The 22,724-nt window shown below is 42.7% G+C and overlaps 1 protein-coding gene across 4 annotated transcripts in view; it reads left to right on the plus strand.

Annotated features, from left to right (window-relative positions):
- Eprs1 (glutamyl-prolyl-tRNA synthetase 1) overlaps positions 1-22,724 on the plus strand; it is a 71,556-nt gene that overhangs the window by 33,625 nt on the left and 15,207 nt on the right. For all 4 annotated transcript variants that reach the window (XM_006250425.5, XM_006250426.5, NM_001024238.1 and 1 more), the window contains 11 exons: positions 698-905; positions 1,781-1,893; positions 2,556-2,673; positions 5,757-6,116; positions 11,299-11,532; positions 11,816-12,078; positions 19,503-19,554; positions 20,423-20,632; positions 20,962-21,034; positions 22,003-22,082; positions 22,326-22,427. In XM_006250425.5, coding sequence (XP_006250487.1) covers positions 698-905; positions 1,781-1,893; positions 2,556-2,673; positions 5,757-6,116; positions 11,299-11,532; positions 11,816-12,078; positions 19,503-19,554; positions 20,423-20,632; positions 20,962-21,034; positions 22,003-22,082; positions 22,326-22,427 — 1,813 coding nt within the window. The remainder of the gene's footprint in view (positions 1-697; positions 906-1,780; positions 1,894-2,555; positions 2,674-5,756; positions 6,117-11,298; positions 11,533-11,815; positions 12,079-19,502; positions 19,555-20,422; positions 20,633-20,961; positions 21,035-22,002; positions 22,083-22,325; positions 22,428-22,724) is intronic.

A 22,724-nucleotide genomic window follows, 5' to 3' on the forward strand; every position in this document is an offset into this window, starting at 1 on the left:
CATGAATGTGTATGTGTACTTTGTGGGTGCTTAGTAGCTTCAGAAATCAGAAGATCTATAACTAGAGTTATAGCTGGTTCTGAGCTGTTGAGTGCATGCTGGGAATCAGTTTAGACATACAAGAAATAGCTCGTTGTTTTGTGTGCTCATAGTATCTCATCTAATAATTGCTGCGGGATCTTTTTGGATAGGATATTTTATATAAGTAATTTTTACATATTTTATCCTTAGTCAAACATTTAAAGTAGATTGGCCAATGTTGATGATGAATTTTACTTTCTAGTTAATATTGTGTGCAACAAATCTTCACAATATTAAAATATACTATGTTTAAGATTTATCTAAGTTCTAAAAATCTATCTACACAGGCATTAACATATACTTGCCAGTAATTGTTAATTGAAGCATCGCAGGATTATAGTGATTAATAGTTCAGGTGACTTTAAATTCCTGAGTGTATCTGTTTTCTTTAACAGATGTGAATAGATCTGTGCTCCAGTGAATTACTAGTATTCTCAATGTAGTATGTGACATTCATACAGCTAATGCCTGTCAGACATATGTTAAAAATTAAATAGATGCTTGTTTGGAATTTTTCTAAAGAGAATTCTTCATCCTCTTACTACAGAATAATATTACATTTCTAGCAGTTTACTTTCTTTTTTTTTTTGTTTTAATACTTTTCAATCTTTTATAGAAATCCAGATGGAAAAATTACATCTCTGGATGCAAAATTGAATTTGGAAAACAAAGACTACAAGAAAACAACTAAGATCACTTGGCTTGCGGAGACCACACAGGCTCTCCCTGTCCCGGCAGTCTGTGTCACTTATGAGCACTTGATTACAAAGCCAGTGCTAGGAAAAGACGAGGACTTCAAGCAGTACGTCAACAAAGACAGTAAGGTAGCTAACTGCAAGAAACACAAACATAGACCTTAGCATGTTGAAAGCTATTTTAAATGTTTTAATTTCTTAGGTAAAATAGACAGTGATTGTAGGATTTTTTTTTAAATATAAAGAAGTACCTGGGCCTGGTTGCTCATGTCAGTAATCCCAATATTACAGGGGGGGGGGGGGTGAGGCAGGAAGATCGTGATTTCATGGCCAGCTTGGTCTACATAGTAAAATTGTCTCTAAAAGCAGATAGCTAGCATGTACAAGGCCCTGGGTTGAGCTTCTATACTGAAACAAAATAAATGGAAACAAGCAAACAAAAAAGTTGTAAAGATTAATGTTCACATTTTGTAAATGAAATACAGTGAAGTGTTACTGTAACTTCCCTTCCAACTGCATTCTTAGTTGTTTGAGGAGATTACTTGGACAAGATTGCTTGTCATTGTATGTAAGGCTTCCCAGAGCTACTACAGCTCACCAGTGTTACCTGTAAGGAGTGTGATGACTGTCCTTGCCTGTAATCCCAGCATTCCTGAGGCTCAGACAGGAAGGTTGCTAGACCCAGGTTAGCCTTGGCTTCATGGTGAGATGTCTCAAAGCAAAACAAAAACCACTTAATCAGAATACTCACTGTGCTCAGGAATCCTCCGTTTCTGCCTCGTCAACACTGAGTTACAAGTGTCCATCCCCACATCCAGCATTTTTGTGTGGGTTATGATGATCCCACTCAGGGTCTTGTGCTTTCAAGGTAAAAGGTTTACTGAGTGAGCCAGTTACCCAGCCCTCGAGTAGTAAAACTGTTCCAAGTGGACACTGCGTGTGTTGTTTAGAGGTCTTCGTGTCCTGCACCAAAAGGCACATTTGCTTCTGTATTATTTTCATAGCATGAAGAACTAATGCTAGGAGATCCCTGCCTTAAGGATTTGAAGAAAGGAGACATCATACAATTGCAGAGGCGCGGATTCTTCATATGCGACCAGCCGTACGAACCTGTCAGGTGTGCATTTGTGACTTTTGTGTGTTTGTTTTATGCTCTCGAGGATTGACCCTGCAGCCTCATAAGCAGGCGGTCTACCTCAGCTGCCTGTTTGGTAAATAAATATAACATCTAAACAACATGTTTGAAATTCTTACCGTGAATAATTCAAAAGTTGATTGAGCCTGACTAAAATACTATGTCTGATAAATTCTTGCTGTTTGATTTGGTCTTCTATATTTTAATATTTCACATGAGTAATTTAATAAATAGTGCATACTGAATGCTAATAAGTCATTCATTTCTAAAGTGAAACAACTTTCATTTCCCTGTGGGATGTAACTCATAAGACCAAGTGCTGGGGCAGTGAGGTGTTGAAAACAGTGCCCTCCAGTCCCCCTAAATAACCTGTGGTACAGGTCAGTGAGACCTGATGTGGCTTTGTGCTGATGTGAAAGTACTTTCAGATAAGATTAGTCTCCTTAGACCAGGTGTCTTTTAGATTAGTACAGGAGAGACCAAAACTGAATCAATCATACCCACTCCTAGTTAAGTGGCATTACCCCAAAATGCACTGGGCTTTGAAAAGCATTAGCTGGTGTCATTGAATTTATCCAGTAAACAGCTTTAATTGCTGTTTAGATAATTGTGTTCAAATAAACTATTGGCTGTTGTCTTTTTAGCCCATATAGTTGCAAAGAAGCCCCCTGCATCTTGATATATATACCCGATGGGCACACCAAGGAGATGCCAACATCTGGATCAAAGGAAAAGACTAAAGTGGAAATCTCAAAAAAGGAGGTAAATACTGACTTTAACAGAGAGTTCGGAACCCCAGGGCTTAGCCTGGATCTCTTTAGACTTGGTTGTCCTTGATTTTGAGATTCTGAGATTGGAGAAGACATTAAGTGCTGTTTTTTGTTTTGCTAACATTTTAGAGAACAGAGTTATTTAAAAAGTAATTTTATTATACCAAAAACTAAGACAGCCTAGACTAACAGACCATTTGGGGGACTCCCCCACTTCCTGCAGTAGATCCTCTCTCCCACCCTTTCTTCTTTTATTCTATTTTATATGTTTTAACAGAATTCTTGTTTGTATCCCAACTACCTTGTATAGAAGAGCTCTGTCCTGCCATTGAAGTTCTGAGAAAAGGAAGGGAAGCCCCGTAGTGTGGCAGTGGGAAGTCCCTTTGCCTTTACGTGGTGGATGTGAATGTTTGTTTTCATCTTAGAGGTCATGCTTCATAACCTCTGCAATGACATAGGCCCCCTGCCTGCTGTCTGCCTTAAGAGGCTCGTAGATGGAAATGCACGTCTTGTTCTCTTCACACAGAGTGTAGATTTGGCGATGGTGACAGATGGGAGGGGTTGGGGGAGGTGGATTTTTCTTATAGGCCAGAGGTTCTCAGATATCCTTGATCATGGCTCCTTGATGTCTCAGAAGACTTTTAGTGTCACCCTCAGCCAAATGAATTCCCAATAAAATACTTCTGTCTAACTATTTAGCAGCTATTTGAAAAAATTATACATATAAATTGAAGATTTTAAGTGTCATTCTGAAAATGTTTTGTCTTTAAATATTATTATTTATTCTTAAAAATTATATACTGAGAGAAAAAAATAGTTCTTCTATTTTCTTGAACCGTGAACTGAGATTGCACACGATGCTTGTATCCTGATTGCGCTTGCTGTGCTCACTTCCTGGCCTTGGTGATTTTTGACAAGTATTTGCTCTTCAGGCCCAGCAGCTGTGCACAGCAGAGCAGTGTCTTGAGCTGGGTCATCAGACAGTATAACTAACTGCTGGGAGCCAGGAGCACAGTGTCTGACAAACGACAGGCTTGCTGTCTTGTTTTCCTTGGGTATTAGAATGTCTCAGAGTGCTGCCGTGAACTTGCTGACTGATCTCCTAACACAGGCGGGATCCATTGAAGGCAGTGGGGTGATGATACAAGGTTATATTGGTGGTGTGATCAGGCTTGATCCAACAAGAGCTAGGGAAGGACAATAGAAGGTAGACTCAGGATGTGTAGTTAGGATGAAACAGTAACTACTAGATTTGGTAAGACAGAAACGTAGTTCATTAGAAGAGGGAAGCTTGGTAGGTACACATTATACACTTGGAGCTCATTTGACTAAAATCTCCAAGTTCCTCCAGAAGGAAGGAGAAAAGAGAGAAACTGTTTCAGTGGTGGCGTCCCTGTGTTCTTGTGTCATTAATCACACACCAGAAACTCCACACTTTGGCTTCCTCCATTCCCACCCTCTTTCTCTTTCTCCATACTTGGAATTAAATTGAGGTCTCACAGTACCAGGTAAGTGGTCAACCTCTGAGCTGTGTACCCTCAGCCCAGGGTCTCTGAGATGTTCACAAACGATTTGTTTATATAGCTCATATATTTTTTAAATTTTAACTTTTATATGGTTGTTTCACCACACGTAAGTCCATATCACTTTTCTGCCTGGTGCCCACAGAAGCCAGGATAGTATCAGATTCCCTGGAACTCACAGATGGCTCTCTGCAGCCATGTGGGTCCTAGATGGAACCCAAGTCCTCTGGAGGAGCAGTGGGTGTTTTAACCTCTCAGCCGCATAATTATGCATTATCAGTTATCAAACTAACAATGAAAAGTATTTGTTTTTTTTTTTGTTTTGTTTTGTTTTGTTTTTTATGGAGACAGGATCTGGACGTGTCGTCCAGGTTGGCTAAACTATACATCCTCTATCCCTTTTTCCTAATGCTATGTTTGTAAGAGTATGTGACCATGCTTGACTTGGTAAAGTGAGAACTTTTTTTTAAAATTGCTAATTCCCAATCCAGTTAAAATCTAGCTGATGTTAATATGAATAATTTTTTTGGGTTGGGGGGAGTTGGACACGGACAATGGCAGAATCTCACGGTATATTCCAGGCTGGCCTTGAACTAGGTAGCAGCGTTGCCTGGTGTCGAGCCTGGAAGATCTCACAGAGCCAAGTCTGCTGTACACATTGAAACGACAGTTAAAAGCTTGCCCAGATTCAAGGGAACAGAGACCTACTTCTAGGTGGAAGGAATTTTAAAGAATATATATGTATGAATATGGTTAGAAACCGCAAGCCCTGAAACAAATTCAAGTACAGTTGAAATGAGAGATTTCTACAGTCTTAATGGTTTCCTTTTGATGTTTAGATCCTTGGAAATACTTGCCTCCAAGAGAAACTGTTACCATCAAAATTGAAATCTGGTCTAGGGCTTTTTGATGCATGGTGTGTGTGGTGGGGGGAGGTCTCAAAGGGAGAAATAAATTGAGAATTTCTCAGTTTTTAAAGAATGTTAATGGTAATGCTGAAGGCCTGCTGAATGACTTTTTACAAATTCATTTATATTTTTTCATAAACCTAGACGGGTTAAATATACTTAACCTTGCTAATAGCATACATGATTATTTTTATGTTGCATCTTTGTTATGTATTGTAATGGTGACTTATTCTTTTTTTTTTTCCCCCCCCCTGGAGCTGAGGACTGAACCCAGGGCCTGGCGCTTGCTAGGCAAGCGCTCTACCACTGAGCTAAATCCCCAACCCATGGTGACTTATTCTTGACCTGAGTGGATGCATTGTACTTAGTCTCCTAAAGATACAGGTGCAGGTTCCCATGGGATCCTCGTTCTCCCCCAGGTTTCCGATGCTGAGCCTGCGCAGTGACTGCTTTCCTCTCCTTTTGTCTGCTGCCACCATTGCTCTGAGATGAGGTTTTTAGGTGTGAGCTCATTCATCTGAGCTTTGGAAGGAATTGAAGTGAAAGGTTTTTATGAAATAAGGATGAAATAGTAAGTTTTATAAAGGCTTGCGAAGATGTTTGATATAAATTCTTACTTTCCTTTTGGCTTTCTGCCTCTGTAGACCGGCTCTGCTCCTAAGGAGAGACCCGCAGCTGCTGTGAGTGCTCCCTGTGCTGCAGCTGAGGACGCTGCCATCCTCTACAGCAGAGTGGCGGTCCAGGGTGATGCGGTTCGCGACCTGAAAGCGAAGAAAGCACCAAAGGAGGATATTGACGCAGCTGTGAAACAGCTTTTGACTTTGAAGGCTGAGTATAAAGAGAAAACTGGGCAGGAGTATAGACCTGGGAACCCCCCTACTGCAGCAGTGCAGACTGTTTCTACAAAGTCCCCATCCAACACCGGGGAATACACATCTTTATACAATAAAGTTGCTGCCCAAGGGGAGCTGGTCCGGAAGCTGAAAGCTGAAAAGGCTCCTAAGGTCAGTGTGCTGGGGTCAGAGTGCAGCATAAGCAAGCCTTTGAGCTCTGACTGTGTGAGCATTGTCACTTCTCCCACAAAACAGGCTCTAGGCTCCCTGTTTAAATATTTTGAGCTAGAAATCATCATTTATTACTGCCTGCTGTGTGCCAAGACTGAAAATACTCAGTGGTTAAGTTTTCATTCTGCTTTTGCAGAAGATCTAAATTTGGCTTCCAGTACCTATGTCAAGCCTTTCACAGTTCTTCCCCATCCAGCTCCAGGAAGATCCAGTGTCCCTGGTCTCAGTGCACACCTGCCCTTGTGCATATGTGCATCCACAGATACATACATACATACATACATACATACATACATACATACATACATTCAGTTAAGAGAAAAATCTTTTTAAAATGGAAAAACATTTACATATGTTAAAAAAAAACCTCACAGTTCATAGAGGTGAAGGACATTGTGATGTGAGTGTAATCCGTATGATACATTTGAGTGGTTATGAGATGTATTTATAACCCAGAGTAATGAGGAAGGAGAAGGCAGTTCTTAAGGGGTATGTAAAATACTCCTTGTAGGCTGGAGTATAGCTCAAAAAAATAGTATTTAAAACAAGGTCTCTGTATGTATCCTGGCTGTCCTAGAACTTATTATGTAGATAGGCTGGCCTTGAACTCACAGACTTATCTGCATTTGCTTCCAGAGTGATGGAACTAAGGGTATAAGCCATCATACCTAGAGGTATCATCAGTTTAGAGACTGTTTCATAGGCATGAAGCTTGGCATGATCCCTGGCATCTCACACATGCATTTCTGAGGTAATAGAAGCCTTTTACAGACCACAGAGGTCACTAAAGGGCATATTGGCTGTGAACCTAGGATTCGTGGCCCCATGTGCATTAGAAGTTTTAGAAGTCTTGATATAACACAAGGACCACGACCCCTCTTCTTTATGCTCCAGGAAATTCAGAGTATGCAGAGGTACATCCTGCCTTTTGTATTAAGGCTGTATCTCATCTCTGACCAAATAACCTGGCGGGTAATACACAGGAGAAAGGCTGTTCTCACTCACAACTCAGGTGTGCACTTCATAGATCAGTACGGAGGCAAGAGTGTCTCACAGGTCTGGTGATGAAATTTACTCACATTCTTCATAGACTAGGAGGTAAAGGAAGGAGATACAGGCACTGATCTGGTGAGTATTCTGTCCCTCTTCATTTATTCTGGGCCCCCAGCCTGGGCTGGTGACACCCGTCTCCGCACACATTTCCTTCAGGTAACCCTTTCTGCAGCACCCTGCAGTCACCTCCAGAGCTATGTCTGCCAGGTTCTGAGTGCAGTTAGGTCGGCAATGAAGAGGAACCCTCACAGCCTTTCAGTTGTGTCCAAGTAGTTGTTCAGGCGGTGCTGCTGCTGGCCCAGGAATGGAAGAGAGCCACTGTGTCTGGCTCTGGGTTTTGTTTTGTTGTTGTTTACATGGCAAATATTCCGATTTCCTCTGGTCAGAAGTTTTGTGAGACCCTCAGCCATCTAAGCCAATCACAGAACAGAATCATGTGACTCACCATCCTTTGAATGGCCCTGAAGATATAGCATGGGTTTTTAAACTGGCATTGAACTTACCTGGGAGACCGTATCAGCCTGGATGTGTAGTTCTTGGCACACATCCGGGGGAGTCACGGTTTGGGGAACAGAATGGGGAAGGGTTAGGGGTAGGTAGGATGTGAGGTCCAGGGGATGGAAGAACAAGGGCCTATGGGGAGTCAGTGTTTCAGAGGCAGGTACAGGTCCATGAACTCTGCCATTCTGCGTGCCCAGGCAATGCCTGGGCCTTCCAGATCCAGCACAGGCACAGATTGCTAGTTTTAACTTTTTTTTAAAAAAAATTACATTCATTCATTATGTAATTTGTGGATGACTTTTTTTTAGAAAGACAATAACCATAAAATGGCAAAGGCATTATGAAGCACTAGACTTTAGCTTCTACAGCCCCGGTTTAGCAAACTATGAATGTTAATTAGATGCTGCTAGCCATAGTCAGGATCTGTGTGGTCTCTGTCCACTCAGTGCCGTGGAGTTGGGAAGTTGGGAAGTTGACTCAGAGAGCCTGACCCCTGCCCAAGAGCAGAGGGTTTTGCAAACTAATTGGTCTCTGCTCTGCTGTGTTATCTGCTGTAATATCTTTAGATATTTCTTACAGGGTCTACTAATTCAAATAAACACAGATTTCTAATTAGAAGATAGTATTTTTAAAAACCCTGTGGTCTTTTAGTTTGCTGATCTTAATCTCTTCTAAACATAGGCCACAGGCCTTATCATTCCCACTCCTCCTCCTACCCACCAAGCCCAAACCTCTGCTCTGGGAGTTGTTTATTATTAATACGCGTAGTTATCCCTTGCTTATGTGTGCTAAAGAGAAGGTCTTAGCTGGTTTGAAAGTTCTCTTAGTATTTAAAAAGCTAAGGGAACTAGATTTCTCATGATGGTCCCACCTATCTCCCTGTGGAGATGCTTCCGCCTGGTGGCTGCTGCAGAAATAGCACGTCACACATTCACTTCCGCCTGGTGGCGGCTGCAGAAATAGCACGTCACACATTCACTCCTAGGTGAGCAGAGTTGAGTACTTCTGGTTCTTCCATGCCTTCCAGTCTTGAATTATAATTTTAAGATCACTTTTGAATAGGCCAGATTTAGCCTGAAACATTCAGAGAAATTTCGTGTGGGTTGTTTATGTCATCATTAGTCCACATCAATGACTATCTAAATTTTTATGTGTATAGTTGTATTTCATAAGCTCAAAACAGTCTTTGTCCATTAGGAACTTAACATCTATTAGCTCTGGAAGTAAGTATACCATACAGTTTCACTTAGCAAGCTCTTTTTAATCTAGAGAAAATTAAAAGGTAACTTTTCACATTCTTTAGTGTACATTACATACTGCCAGAGATGCCCAAGTAATACATAATATGTATGTTCGTGTGTGGGGTTCATGTGTGTGAAGCTGTGCTTGCCAGAGGCTGACTTGAAGAAGCCTCCTGTGTCTTGTGTCTACCTCACTTTTTGAGACAGGGACTTATCAAAGCTGGAGCTTACTGTGGCTGGAGTGTCTACCACACTCACCTCAGCGTTCATTCTCTTAGGTGCTGTGAACTCTGTAGTCAGGTCTTACTGTGTAACTTTGGATAAGGTGTGTAATATCTAAGGTTTGTTGCTCCCGTAAAATGTAGGTGAGGATTATTTTGAGAATTAATAAGACAGTCCTTGTAAGACACTGCATGGTGCCTAGCATAGACTAAATGTGCCTTTAAGCGATGAGTTCTTTTGTTGGTAGTTGGAGTTTTCCTCAAGAACGTTTACAGCCACTTTCTAAGTCAGGGAGATGTGCACAGCGTCTGGTACAGTTTCGCTCGTATTTTGGAACTATATATTTATACATATAACCTTGGTAGTGTCTCATTCAATAATGTAATAGATTGTTTACCTTAACTTTCTATAGTATTTTAATTATCGTCAAATTTTCCCTTAAGAAACTACACCATTTGACTTCAATCTCAAGTGAATGTTTAAGCTTTATTTTAATATTATTATTAAAGAGTATTAGAGAAAGTGTGTGTGTGTGTGTGTGTGTGTGTGTGTGTGTGTGTGTGTGTGTGTGTGTGTGGAGAGGAGAGAGGGAGAGGGAGAGGGGGGGATGTGATCAGACACAGCTGTGGGAGTCGGTTCTCTCTTTGGTCAACTTGGTCATTGGAACTTTCAAAAAGTATTTTGTAGACATATTTACAAGGGTGTCCCTTTTTTTCTTCACATTTTCATTCTTTTAGCTGATAGTGTACCCTGCCTTCCTTTTCCCTGCCTTTCCTTCCATTTCCTTCTTCCCTTCTCCAACCATGGATTCCCCTTCCCGTTCTTTCCTTCTTTATTTAACTGTGACATTTTTCTTAAGAATGGAATTCTATTGGGGAATAATTGTAATTCTGAAGTAATGCAGCATGGGTCAGGTTGGGAGTGCGTGCAGCCTTCCCTAATCGTCTCTGTTCATCCCTGCCCCCAACCCCTTTTTCCTGAGTCATCGTTACGCTGTATAGCTCAAGGCTAGCCTTGGACTCAGGATGGACTCAGGATGGACTCAGGATCACTCTGCCTCAGTTTCCATAGAGTGGAATTATGACTGTCACCACCAGCACTCCTAGATTCTTTTTTGCATTTACTCCCACTTTGTTGTTCCTGAGATCACAGAGTGCAAAGTTGGTAGGCAGAAAAACAAAGTAGCCTAAGTTTTGTGTTGCCATCTCCTGGATGCAGGGTCCTTGCGGCTACTGCAGTGCTGCTCCTGCATGCCAGGGCTGTGAGCTAAGTGAACTCCCTCGCCCCCATTGCATTCACTCTGTTGTCCTATGCAGCGCTGTGGTGTCAGTGAAAACCGAGAGGCCTGACACTGAACAGGGAGGCACTATTTCCTCACTGTTTGGCTGAGGTCTTGAGGTTCTCCATCAGCTGTTGATTTGTGGTAATAGCTTGAGGTCAGATATCCAACTTGAGTCCTTTCCCTGTGCTGCTGTCTATCTTCTGTGACAGTGTCAAGTGTCTCCTTGATAAAGATGTCATTCCTTCTGTTATGTTGAATTATCAAATATTGAAGTATACAGGTCTGTGTGTAATTTAAGACTTCGGCATACTTTTTCATTTTTAATTTTTGAAAGTGGTCTGTTGAGACTGATTTCAGACCTGCATCAGGTAACAAAGCCAAGGAGTGCACAGAGCTCTTGTATAAAGTACCATGGCACTTCCATATTGTCTGCTCGTGTCCTTCATGTATGTATGTGCTGAGTCCTCTGGATCACCTGCAGTACCCGATACGCTGTACGTAGTTGTCCTGTTTAGAAGTAACAAGGAGACGGATGTCTGCACGTGTTCAGAGGAGAGCAGCGTTCCGCCACGTGCACCCAGTATGCTCACTGCACCTTTGCAAGGCTTTTCCAAAGAAATTATTAGTCCAGCTCGCTTTCTTTCCCTACCTACCCACTTTTTTTTGGTGAGGGTGTGTATTATGATGCAATTGTTTTCAAATATTTTTGATCCTTGAGTACTTGGATCTCTGGACATAGATGGTTAAGTCTATTTTGATAATGATTTAATTCTTTGAAATGACATTGAAAAACTGAGACATTTCTCTTCCTCTTTGTTTTCAGGCTAAAATAAATGATGCTGTAGAATGCTTACTGTCCCTGAAAGCTGAGTATAAAGAAAAAACTGGGAAGGAGTATGTACCTGGCCAACTCCCAGCATCTCAGAACTCACATTCAAGTCCTGTCAGCAATGCCAAGCCTGTTGGATCAGAGACACCGGAAGCCAAACTGCTGTTTGACAGAGTGGCTTGTCAAGGAGAAGTAGTTCGGAAACTTAAAGCTGAGAAGGCCTCTAAGGTCAGTGTGGGGTTTTCTTTGTATGGTCCTTCTAGTGACTGCTGTTAAGACAGTGAGTACACTGCATAGATCATTTGTTTTCTGGTACTCTAGACTTGCTTTGTCTCTTTTATAATCTCTCATTTATTTTCTTAGTGTATTTAACCCATTGTGTCTACAAACTGTTGCCATTAATTAATTGTTCATTAGCCTCGTACGCCTGGGTGTGGCATTTGTTAGCATACACCCAGACAGTAACTTACATGGCCTGATATCCTTCTTTGTCCCCTTTGTTACACTGAAGGATCAAGTGGATTCAGCCGTACAAGAACTTCTTCAGCTGAAGGCACAGTACAAGTCACTGACAGGAATTGAGTATAAGCCTGTGTCTGCTACTGGGGCAGAAGACAAAGATAAGAAGAAGAAAGAAAAAGAAAATAAGTCTGAAAAGCAGAATAAGCCTCAGAAACAAAATGATGGCCAAGGGAAAGACTCTTCTAAAAGCCAAGGCAGCGGGCTGTCGTCCGGTGGAGCAGGAGAAGGGCAAGGGCCCAAGAAACAGACCAGGTGCTAAAACACATCTCTGAATAAGTTCAGTTCTGAAGAGATTTTGTTTTTAAAATTTGCAAATGTTGGCTTATTGTCATCAAAACAGAATGCACATATTCCAGTGTCAGCAGATAACTCCTAAGTAGCACGTCGGCTGCTGTCCGTAGACTTTAGAAGTCATTGTACTTGTCCATCTGTCCTTCCCCCCATCAGGGAAATGAATTGGTCACCACTGTTACAGGTTGAGTATCTGTCTTACTGTTCTGTTGCTGCGAAGAGATAGATACCATGACCAGAGCAGCTAACAGAAGAAAGAGTTAGTTGGGGGCTTGTGGTTTCAGAGCATTAAAACTTCATGGCCACCTTGGCAGGGAGCATGGCTGCAGGCAGGCAGGCAGACACTGGAGCAGAGGAGCGGGAGCTGAGCGCTTACTTCCTGATCTCCAAGCAGAATGAGAAACAGACTGTGCCTGCCATGGGCTTCTGAAATCTCAGAGCCCAACCCCAGTGACACACTTCTTCCAATAAGGTCACACCTCCTAGTCCTTCCTAAACAGTTTACCAACTGAGAACCAAACTTTCATGTGTTTGAGTCTGTGGGACGCTCAGCCTTTGAAGCCTAGACAGACGTGCAGAGTGTAGAAGTCTGAAGTCTGAGCAGTGATGTTCCCAGATACACTGGGTGGTGGACACGAAACCTGTGCCAGTGTGATGTGCATCCAGAGAATAGCTGTCAATACGTGTAAATGCTCCTCTCAGCAGCAGCTAAAGACACAGCTTTGGGGGTTTTTTTCTTTTAAGTGGAAGCTTTTCATAAGAAATTTCTTCTCAACGATTTTGAAGTTGGTAGTTTAAATATAAAACAGCTAGTTTAAAAACCAGACTGAAATGTATGTCCTTTTTCAGTTTGTCTGTTTGAACAGTGTAACAAGGCTTCCTGACGTGGCTTCTGAGGTGGTTTGGATTTTAGATCCTTTTAGCTGTCTATCTAATTTAGCTATCTCCCGTGTCCATGTGCCCCCTCTTTAGAGAACACAGAAGCTACTCCTGGCTTTATGTATTGACTCAGCTCAGTGATAGTTGGCAAGAGGCTAGAGCTGTTCTCTTCCCTTACCCTCTGACTGCCTATGTAAACTCCCAGGTTGGACATAGAGAAAAGAGAATGAAACTGAATACACCGAGAACCTCAGGCCATACAGCCTCACTTGCCAACTGGGAAGAGATGCTTGGATAGAACACAGTGGACACTGGAACCAAGCTTCCCTGTGTAGCTCAGGCCTGCCTCGAACTCTGTCCTTCCGCCTCAGCATTGCTTATAGACGTGCACACACCCATGCCCAACTAAGGTTACGGCTGTGAGGAGAGAAGTCCTATCTGGAATAGGAAGTGAGTGCTGGGTAGGAAATCTAGGCCCAAGAAAGGCTCTCCTTTCACTTCTGCTAAGCGTTCTACTACCCAGTCCAGTTCCGGTCGGTGCTGGAGGAGTCGGGGTTTTCTCGTGTTTGCTTGCTTGCTTGTTTGCTGGTTTGCTTGATTTAAATGTCACTTAGTTTTACAAACACCTCTGCATCTTCTGTGTATATCGTATAAACTATAAGTTCATGTCCACTCATATGTGAATATTCATTATGTGTGTTTAATGGGTGGCTGCTGTTTTTATTACTTTTTATATTTAATTTCAGTGAGACACTGATCTTTTTAGCTTTTAATATCACCTGTGTTGAGATTGGCAAAAGCTTTTCTCATAATGAGTATACGTGAATAGACTTTGTCTTTACCAAATATATTTTAATTGAAAAAGAACTTTATTTAAAAATAAGTAAAAGTCTTCTTTAAAAATCATAGTTCTAAACAGGTTTGACCTTGGCAGTTTTTATGGACAACATCTGACCAACTTCTGAAGAGCTGGTTTTTTTTTTTTTTTGCAATCAGCAAGAGTGTTTATTGGAAAACACACGTACCTTCGGGCACACAGTCTCTTCGGAGGACTTGCGCGCCCAGCAGCTCCAGCATGGGGCTTTTATAGGGATTGGGGAAGCAGAAGCGGGCGTACAGAAGCAGATGCATAGTTATGGGGATTGGTGGATTCAAACGAGGCACATAGACATGTTCACATATGATTGGCTATTTCACATGATGAGGTAATAAGGTATAGCTACACACATTGGCAGGTTTGGGGCATCCTGGATGTCGGGGGCTGGGGGCTTATCTCTTCCTGCCAGGTGGCCTGTGAGTCAGATCCAGTACTCCTGGTCTGTTCTGCATTCCTTTCCTTTTATGGTCTGTTAGTTCTAGCGGCAGGGCGGGGCTGCCTGGACTTGCTTTTCACAGTGTTTAGTCCTGAGTTGAAACATACTCTTTTAACTTCATATTTTTAAACCTTAAATCTGTATAATTTTCCTTTCATTCCCCTCTTCTACTAAGTAATTCTAATCTTAGAATTTTGATATCAAGTCTCGTATTTGGTCTCACCACTTGTCCTAACTGACTGATACTGTTGTCTCAGAACCATCAACCACACAGCACTCACTCGATTTGTAACAAAAGCAATTAACCTGTTTGTCACGCAGGGTCCAAAAACTAAAACCAAGAAAATTATTAGTAATGGCCCAGCCATATAGCAGAGAGTAGGGTAGTCATCCAGGGAGACCGAGTGAACCAAGACTCAAACCAACCTTGTTGAGCGTCTCTATCTTTTTGTAGGAGTCAAACCTATTAACTAGTTTCTCTAACACATATGGACCTATAATCAGAAGCAGAAGCAAAACTAAGAAGGGTCCCATAAGGGAAAATACCAGAGTAGTCATCCAAGGAGATCTACTAAACCAGCCCTCAAACCATCCCTGATGCGCTTCTCTGTCTGCCTTTTGTCTAACCTTTCTCTAAGTTGATTCATGGAGTCTTTAATTACTCCTGAATGGCAGTTCTGAATTCTCTATAAGCCTTGCATTGCAACAGCAGATGTCCTTGTGCTGCCCTTGCAGCACCTAGATAGCCTTAGCCCTAAGTAATCCTCAACTCCTTTTTTTGTGTCTTACTAAGTCTTTAGCATCAGGATTCCAATCTGGACACTATCTAAACCTACACACCAAGGTCATGACTAGCTTTTAGAACTTCTAAACTTATACAGATTGTGCTCCCTGAGGCACAATCCCAAGAAGTGTTAGGAGTACTAACATATTCAATGTTACATCATTTGTAATAGAAATCAAGCCTATCCCCACACCTATCTTGATAAAACCCGGGGCAAACATGAAATTAAGTCTAGGGAGCTTTTTGAAGATCTGAGTTTCCCTCTAGGTCCCAGCTCTCAGCCCCAGCAGCTAGTACACGGCTGGTGAGGGCTGAGAGTTGATGGCTGTCAGGGTGGTCATCAGCACCAGGTACGGTCCTTTCCAGTGAGTATCTGGGTTCGGTGCCATCGTATGTAGCCGAGTCTCCGACCTGGAACTGGTGAGATGTCTCAGGGGTCCCCAGGGCATAGGCTGCTGCCAGCTCTGAGCAGATTTCTTTCTGTATCACCTGTAGGTCTTTTAGTCTGGCACACAAATCATTATTACTATGGCACTATGACATGTTGGTTCAGTAACATCATTTAATACAGTCAGGGGGGCTGAGGCCCCATTTAAGATCTCAAAGGGGGTAAGGCTGAATCTGGAAGGGGTATTTCTTGCTCTGAAGAGAGCAAGAGGGAAGGAGTGTCACCCAGTCTGCGCCAGTCTCCATGGTTAATTTGGTCAGGGTCTCTTTTAGAGTTCTATTTATTTACTCTACCTGTCCTGAACTTTGAGGTCTGTAAATATAATGTAATTTCCAATCGACCTCTAAATACTTGGCCACACCCTGGCTTACCTTGGCAATGAAAGTAGGGCCATTGTCTGACCAGATTACCTTGGGCATTCCAAATCGGGGGAAGATTTCTTCCAGTATCTTCTTGATGATTGCAGAGGCCGTCTCTCATTTGGTGAGGAAAGCTTCTATATATTCCTGAAAAAGTATCTACAAGCACTAGGAGATACTTGTGATTATATTTTTCTGGTTTTATCTCAGTGAAGTTCACTTCGACTTTTAACCAAACTCTCTAGGTCTCTTTGCCCTGTTTGCTTGCTAAGCATTCACTTATTGACATACCTTATACTTTCTACTGTCTCTCTGGCTAAAATCTTAAAGTCTATTACATACACTTAACTACTTGGACAAACTTTTTATCTCCTAAATGAGTCCATTTCTGTATTTGGCAAAGTGAGTCTTTTCTTTGTTCTCTGGGGGAGGATAGCTTTCCCCTCAAGTGTGCCATTGTCCTTTATCTTTTAAGCAATTTGGGCCTTTTCTAAGTGAGGCCATCCCTTAGTCCGATCCTAGTTCTCAGTGACTGTCTCTTGCAGGCCTGCAACCAGGATAGGCTCCTGCATAGCCATTTCCCGAGCCACTTTATCTGCTTTGTTACTGCCCAATGCCACTGAATCTCTTCCCTCCTGATATCCTGAGCAATGAATAGTACTCACAGTTGTTGGCTTCACCAGGGCATCCAAGAGATGGCAAAGGCATCTGCGGCACTGATGTACTGGGGGGTTGAGATTCAGCCATCCTAGATGACATTGTGTTGTCCACCATGGCAGCACCCACTTATCTCTGACCTTCATGAAGAGAACTGTTCCCGTCTGTGGACAAGGTAGCCTCGGCTTTCAGCAGGGGTCAATCAGCCAGTCGCAGAGGTCTTTCCTCCACCCATGGGCTTCTGCCAGTGCTTGACACTCGTGCTGTGGTGGCTCCAGGTCAGGATTGGGCAGCAAGGTGACCAGATTGCCCCCAACAGGTGGAGAATCTAGTCCATGGCAGCTGACCAGTGGTCCCATCTTTTGGGACACTCTATTCAAAGGCAAACATCAGCCACTCTATCACAGTTTAAGTCCTGGATTGGGTGATAATTGTTAGTGCCCGGCTGGCAGGAGTGATATGTTCCAAGTAGAACAGCGCTAAGCCATTCATCTCCCAGCATCAGGTACTGGTGCACTGAGACAGGTCTTAAGCTCCACATACACAGTCTGTAGATATGCATACACATGGCCTCACCCAGCCATTTCAGCCCACGCAAGCCATTTTGGGGAGCAATTTTCTCATGAGCAAGGGATGGGGGCAGTCAGGGATGACTATGAACTAGTGAGTTACCCGGCCCACGCCAAGGTCCACTGTTCTTCGGGCAGTCCATAAGTATTGTTTGTTGCCAGTAGGCCCCTGTACCCAAGGTCTTTGGATATTGGCCTACTGGAGCATAGGAGCACAGAGCATTGGGTCCCTGAATCCATAAAACAACTGGGCAGGCTTCCCTCCTATCTCTGCATATAGCCAGCACTCCAGGACCGAGAGGCTCTCCAGTGTCCCCTCTTGTTCTTTCTGGGGCAGTCCCTGACCCAGTGTCTTTTTTTTTCTTTGCATTAGGCACACTGATCTTTAGCCAGGAATTCTCTTCTGTTGCCAGGTACTGTCTTCCTAGGTTCCCTAACTACTGTGGCCAGTATATGTTCCTCTCTTGTCTTTTATCTCTCTTTAGCTCTCTAGCTTCCTCTTCTTTTTGTCTCTTTTCTTCCCTAGCTTTCTGCTCTTTTTACCTTCTTTTCTCTTTCTCTTTGTTTAACCTTACTTTCTCTGTAACTTATACTAACTCTCAGCAACTTAGCTTAACCCTTCAAATTTCTGTAACTTTCTCTTCATACCCTTTCCTTATCTTAGCCAGATTGGTGGGGCATTTTCCAGCCCCTAGGAGACCCACCCTTGGAGCCTGGGGGCAGACCTGGAGCACTCCCTACCTTCAGGCGTATTGAAGTCAACAGTCAGGAGCCTTCCATCCATGTCTGGAACATTCTTTCTGGCCTCTAGCAGTATTCTGTCTTTCCTCGGTGGTAAAGAAGATCTGTAACAGTTACTAACAAGCATCTCACGTGGGATGGTGAGAAAACAAGAAGGGAATCTAGAGGAGAGAGGTCCACTGAAGAGGACAAATAGCATTTAGTCACACAGCTAAACCAGGAGGCCTTTTTTTGGACAAAAAGGCCACTGTAAATATAAGCACAAGCTTTGTCTATGAAACAGAAAGGCGAGCAGAGAGGCAGCCTAGCTGTTACCGGCTGTCTCTCTGGGCTTAGATTTTCCCTTAAGGAGTACCTACCTCCCTTCAGTGTCAGCTTGGTGGCTTTGCCTCTCAAGAGAACCAGCCTCCAAATGACACTAGGCTTCTAGTAACAACTAATAACAAAAGGATGGAGAGATGGTTAGAACCTGGGTGCTAGATACTAAGCAGCTGACAAAAGAATTGTAACCAGTTCACCTGGGGCTTTCAGGACTTTAGTAACAGCCCTTTACCAAACTGTCTCAGTGGGCTATAGGCCCATGGTAAAGAAAACATTAATCCTGACTGGCAAAACAAAGTTCTTCACAGTTGTAGATTCTTTGAAACTATTTTAGGGGCTCTTTTTGTCCCCCAACCTGGGGCATTTTAACCATAGGGGCAGGAACTGGCTGCTGTGGGGATAGGACCAAAGGCACTCTCCATGTTAATGATGATCAGCGAGAAAAGTAATTTAATGTTGGAGACTGACTCCTCCCTTGGAATAAGGACAGCAGATAAGGCAGGCTTCCTTAAAGAACATCTCTTAATGAGTGCTCTCCTTCTGTGAGCAAATGTCAGAAATTCCTTTCTTGTTTTCCTTATAGTCCTCTCCCACCTCGCTCTCAGCCTTTTTAGATAGTTTGAAGAGCTGTTTTAATGTTCGTGCATGACCATGGTCTCGGTACTTCTGAGACAGAGGTGGGAAGACTGCTATAAGTTTGAGCTGGTCTGATGTGCACATCAAATTATAGCCACATAGGGGCTAACTAAATAGTAAAATTCTTCCTGTGTTAAAAAACAAAGATTAAATTGTTTCTAGGTTAAAAATATTATTATGTAAATGAATATAAAAAGATCCAAATATAAAAGCGACTGAAAATTAAGGACCCCTCACCCCATTTTGAGCTTACAGTCTTATTTTCAGTTTATCCTGCTGTGGTTTGAATGTATCCCCAAAGTCCAGATGCTAGGAACTTGGTTCCCCAGTTCCTAGAGATAATAGTATCTAATGGTTGAGCCTTTCAATGAGGAATTGAGTAAACTCAAGTTGAAAGAATGGAATCTTGTGATGGTGTTAATGGTTTTAAAACAGCCATCACTAGCAGCTTCCTAGCGTCCTGCTGTGTCCTGTCATGCCCAACCCAAGATATGCCTCTCTAGGGCCCTCCCCACCCCAGGACTGATGCTGCCATCAGGCAGCACCCAGACCAAACACGTTCTGTTCTTTAGATTACTTGGTCTCGGTATTTTCTTATGAAAATAGAAAACAGACTAAAACACGGCCTAAAAGCAATTGCCAAATGAAGGATTCATGTTTCCTTTTGCATGTCTGCAGATTGGGTCTTGAAGCAAAAAAAGAAGAAAATCTTGCCGAATGGTATTCCCAAGTGAGTATACCTTCATTTGGCTTTTATGCTAGCATTTCTCAGTTCTCAGGTTTGGCTTTGTGTTCACATTCTAAAGTCTAGGGAGAATGGTAGCCATAAGCAATGTGATCCATCCCCCTTGTGTGTGCTCAAGAATATGCATTTCTATGTGTGTGTGCACATGTGCATAAGTCCATGTGGAGGCCAGAAGACAACCTTGGGTGTTAGAAAAGCCATTTAGCTCCTTAGAGATAGATCTCTCTGGCCTGGGTTCACCAATCAGTTTAGGCCATCTGGCCACTGCACCCCAGAGACCTTTTGTCTCTGCTCTTCTTCCTTCCCCAGCATTGAAGGCACAAGTCACCTCTCACACCACCACACCTGACACTTTAGGGGTCTCGGGATCAGGCTTTATGTGTGCAAGGCAACCATTTTACCTATTCTCATGCATCTCCCATGATGCCCATGTGTCAGGTGTGTCGGCACACCCACGTAACCCCAACACTTGGAAGATGACGGCAAGAGAATTTGAGTTCCAGGTTAGCTGGCCTACATAGTGAAACTGTCCTAAAATAAAAAATAAAAATAAAAGAAGGCTGAAGGTATAACTCAGTGACAAGTCTCCTGTTATGTATTGTCTGTCCATGTAGGAAAGGGTAGTTTCCACTCCATATTAAGGAGGTGTTTCCAAGCTGAGTATAATGGTATAGCCTGGAAGAGATTCTCCTAGTCTAAGAGTGAGCAAGTTCCAGGACAACCAGGGCTACCCAGAGAAATAAACAAATAAATGAGGGTGTTTGCCATTACCAGGGAAATTTGATGGGAACCACATGCTCTTGCCTTTGCGCTAGAGTGCTGGTTCAGTATACGAGCCTTTTCTCTTTAAAAGGTCATCACGAAGTCAGAGATGATCGAATACTACGATGTGAGTGGCTGCTATATTCTCCGACCCTGGTCGTACTCCATCTGGGAATCCATTAAGGACTTCTTTGACGCGGAGATCAAGAAGCTCGGCGTTGAGAACTGCTACTTCCCCATATTCGTGTCCCAGGGCGCACTAGAGAAGGAGAAGAACCACATTGCTGACTTTGCTCCCGAGGTGAACTGGGAAGGAAAGATGTGCTTTTTTATTTCCTGCAGTTCTGTCTTAGAAACTCAAAACTATATTTTCAGTAGAGTTTAACAACCAGCTAAGAAATGTGGGGCTATTCTTCTTTTTAAATAGAGTTCCATTTTTTCTACCGTTATAGCAAGTTTGGTTGTTATTCTTGTGCTCCGACTAGATGATTTGCCCGTTTTCCTTATAGTAACAGCGGTGAGAATTTGAACTTTCTTCAGTTGATACTGAGAAAACCTAAAAGTTATTGTGTACTTATGCTCTTCAAAACACCATTAAAACTGTGTCACCAATGGTTTTTAACTTCCTAGGTTGCTTGGGTGACAAGATCTGGAAAGACAGAGCTGGCAGAGCCGATTGCCATCCGTCCTACTAGTGAAACAGGTGAGAGCCAGCCTGCAGCTCGGGAGAGCTGGGGAGAGCTCAGGGGAGAGCTCAGGGGAGTGGATGTGGCCAAAGGGACAGTGCTGTGTTTCCTAAAGAGAACATGCAGCGGTTCCTCTCTTTCCTTTCGAGTTTGCCATTTTGGCAAGTTACGGGAAGATGGCTGTCATGGCTAAAAGGGGTTTTTCTATTTTAAACATCATCTGTTTTTGTTCAGTGTTAGAAGTTTTCCGAGGAAAATGTACTGGAATTACTCTTGGGATTGGCTATAAAATTGCAAATGATGCTGTTCACTTAGGTTTACACACCCGTAGAACTCTGTTGTAGAGCACTTGGAGAGTTTTGTCTTTGAGGCAGGGTCTGAGGCTTTGGATTTGTTGGTGTGATCAGCTGTCTTTGGTTAGTATGCCTCTTACTTAGCTCATACTTCTGCTGTTTTTGTATTTGCATCTTTGAAATTATTTTGATTCCAGTTTTTTTTCTTATACCAAATTAGTAGTTTTGTTTAGCTGATTATACATTGTAGACAAGTCATAGTTCATGGAGTTTGCTTCATTGGGTGGATATTAAAATTTTGATTCTGATACATAGCTGAATTCAAGTAATAACATTAACATCTTTAAATTTGATAATGATATTTGTGAGCCAAAGGAGAGAATTAAACAGTATGAAGAATGAAAACAGTCTTACACAGAACACAGCGTTACTAGTATTCACCCAAATAGGTCATGAAGGTAATCAACACTTTACATACAGATAGGTGAAGCACGTAGAGTGTGATTGCTCATGGTCTCGGTAGATCTGTGTATCTTCAAGGTTATGTGACTTATGAGTAAGTAATGCTATTCAGTGAGCCATCACAGACAACGGATCAGGCACACTTTAATTCATAAAATCACGTCATGAATTGAACTCTGGTCAGCCTTCAGGAAGAAATCAAGTCCTAAATGTATTTTCTTGACTTTCAGTAATGTATCCTGCATATGCAAAATGGGTGCAGTCCCACAGAGACCTGCCCATCAGGCTCAACCAGTGGTGCAACGTGGTGGTAGGTGCACATGCGTTGTTTGGTGGTAGGTGCACATGCGTGGTGGTAGGTGCACATGCATTGTTTGCCCCTGCTTCGCTGGCTTTCTGGCTTTGTAGAGCACACTTTCTTTCCTCTGAACGTGGAAGCGGTGTTTGAAGTATTTTAGATCACAATAATTATTTTTGATTATTCATCATGTAAAGTTGCTAATAAAACCCCTGTTTTCCCTGTGCTGACTGGGTTTGTCCTCTCATCTTGCAGCGCTGGGAGTTCAAACACCCACAACCTTTCCTCCGCACTCGGGAGTTCCTATGGCAGGAGGGGCACAGCGCCTTTGCCACCTTTGAGGAGGCAGCTGACGAGGTAGGAATGGCTCTGTGCTGGGCTCCTGTCTTCAGGCCCTGCTTTCTTATTGTGTGGCTTATGCTATGTAAAACCTGTTTGAAAATAGAAAGTTAACTCAAGAGTAAACAGATTTAAAAAGATGTTTATTGGGCCTGGCATGGTGCACTCCTTTAATTCCAGCACTTACGAGGTACAGGCAGGAGGATCTCTGTGAGTTTGAGGTCAGCCTGGTCTCCTAAATCAAGTCTGGGACAATCAGGGCTTGTTACACTTGAGAAACCCTCACTCAAAAAAAAAAAAAAACAAAAAAAAAAA

The sequence above is a fragment of the Rattus norvegicus genome, chromosome 13, assembly GCF_036323735.1.
Source record: "Rattus norvegicus strain BN/NHsdMcwi chromosome 13, GRCr8, whole genome shotgun sequence".
Classification (NCBI taxonomy): domain Eukaryota; kingdom Metazoa; phylum Chordata; class Mammalia; order Rodentia; family Muridae; genus Rattus; species Rattus norvegicus.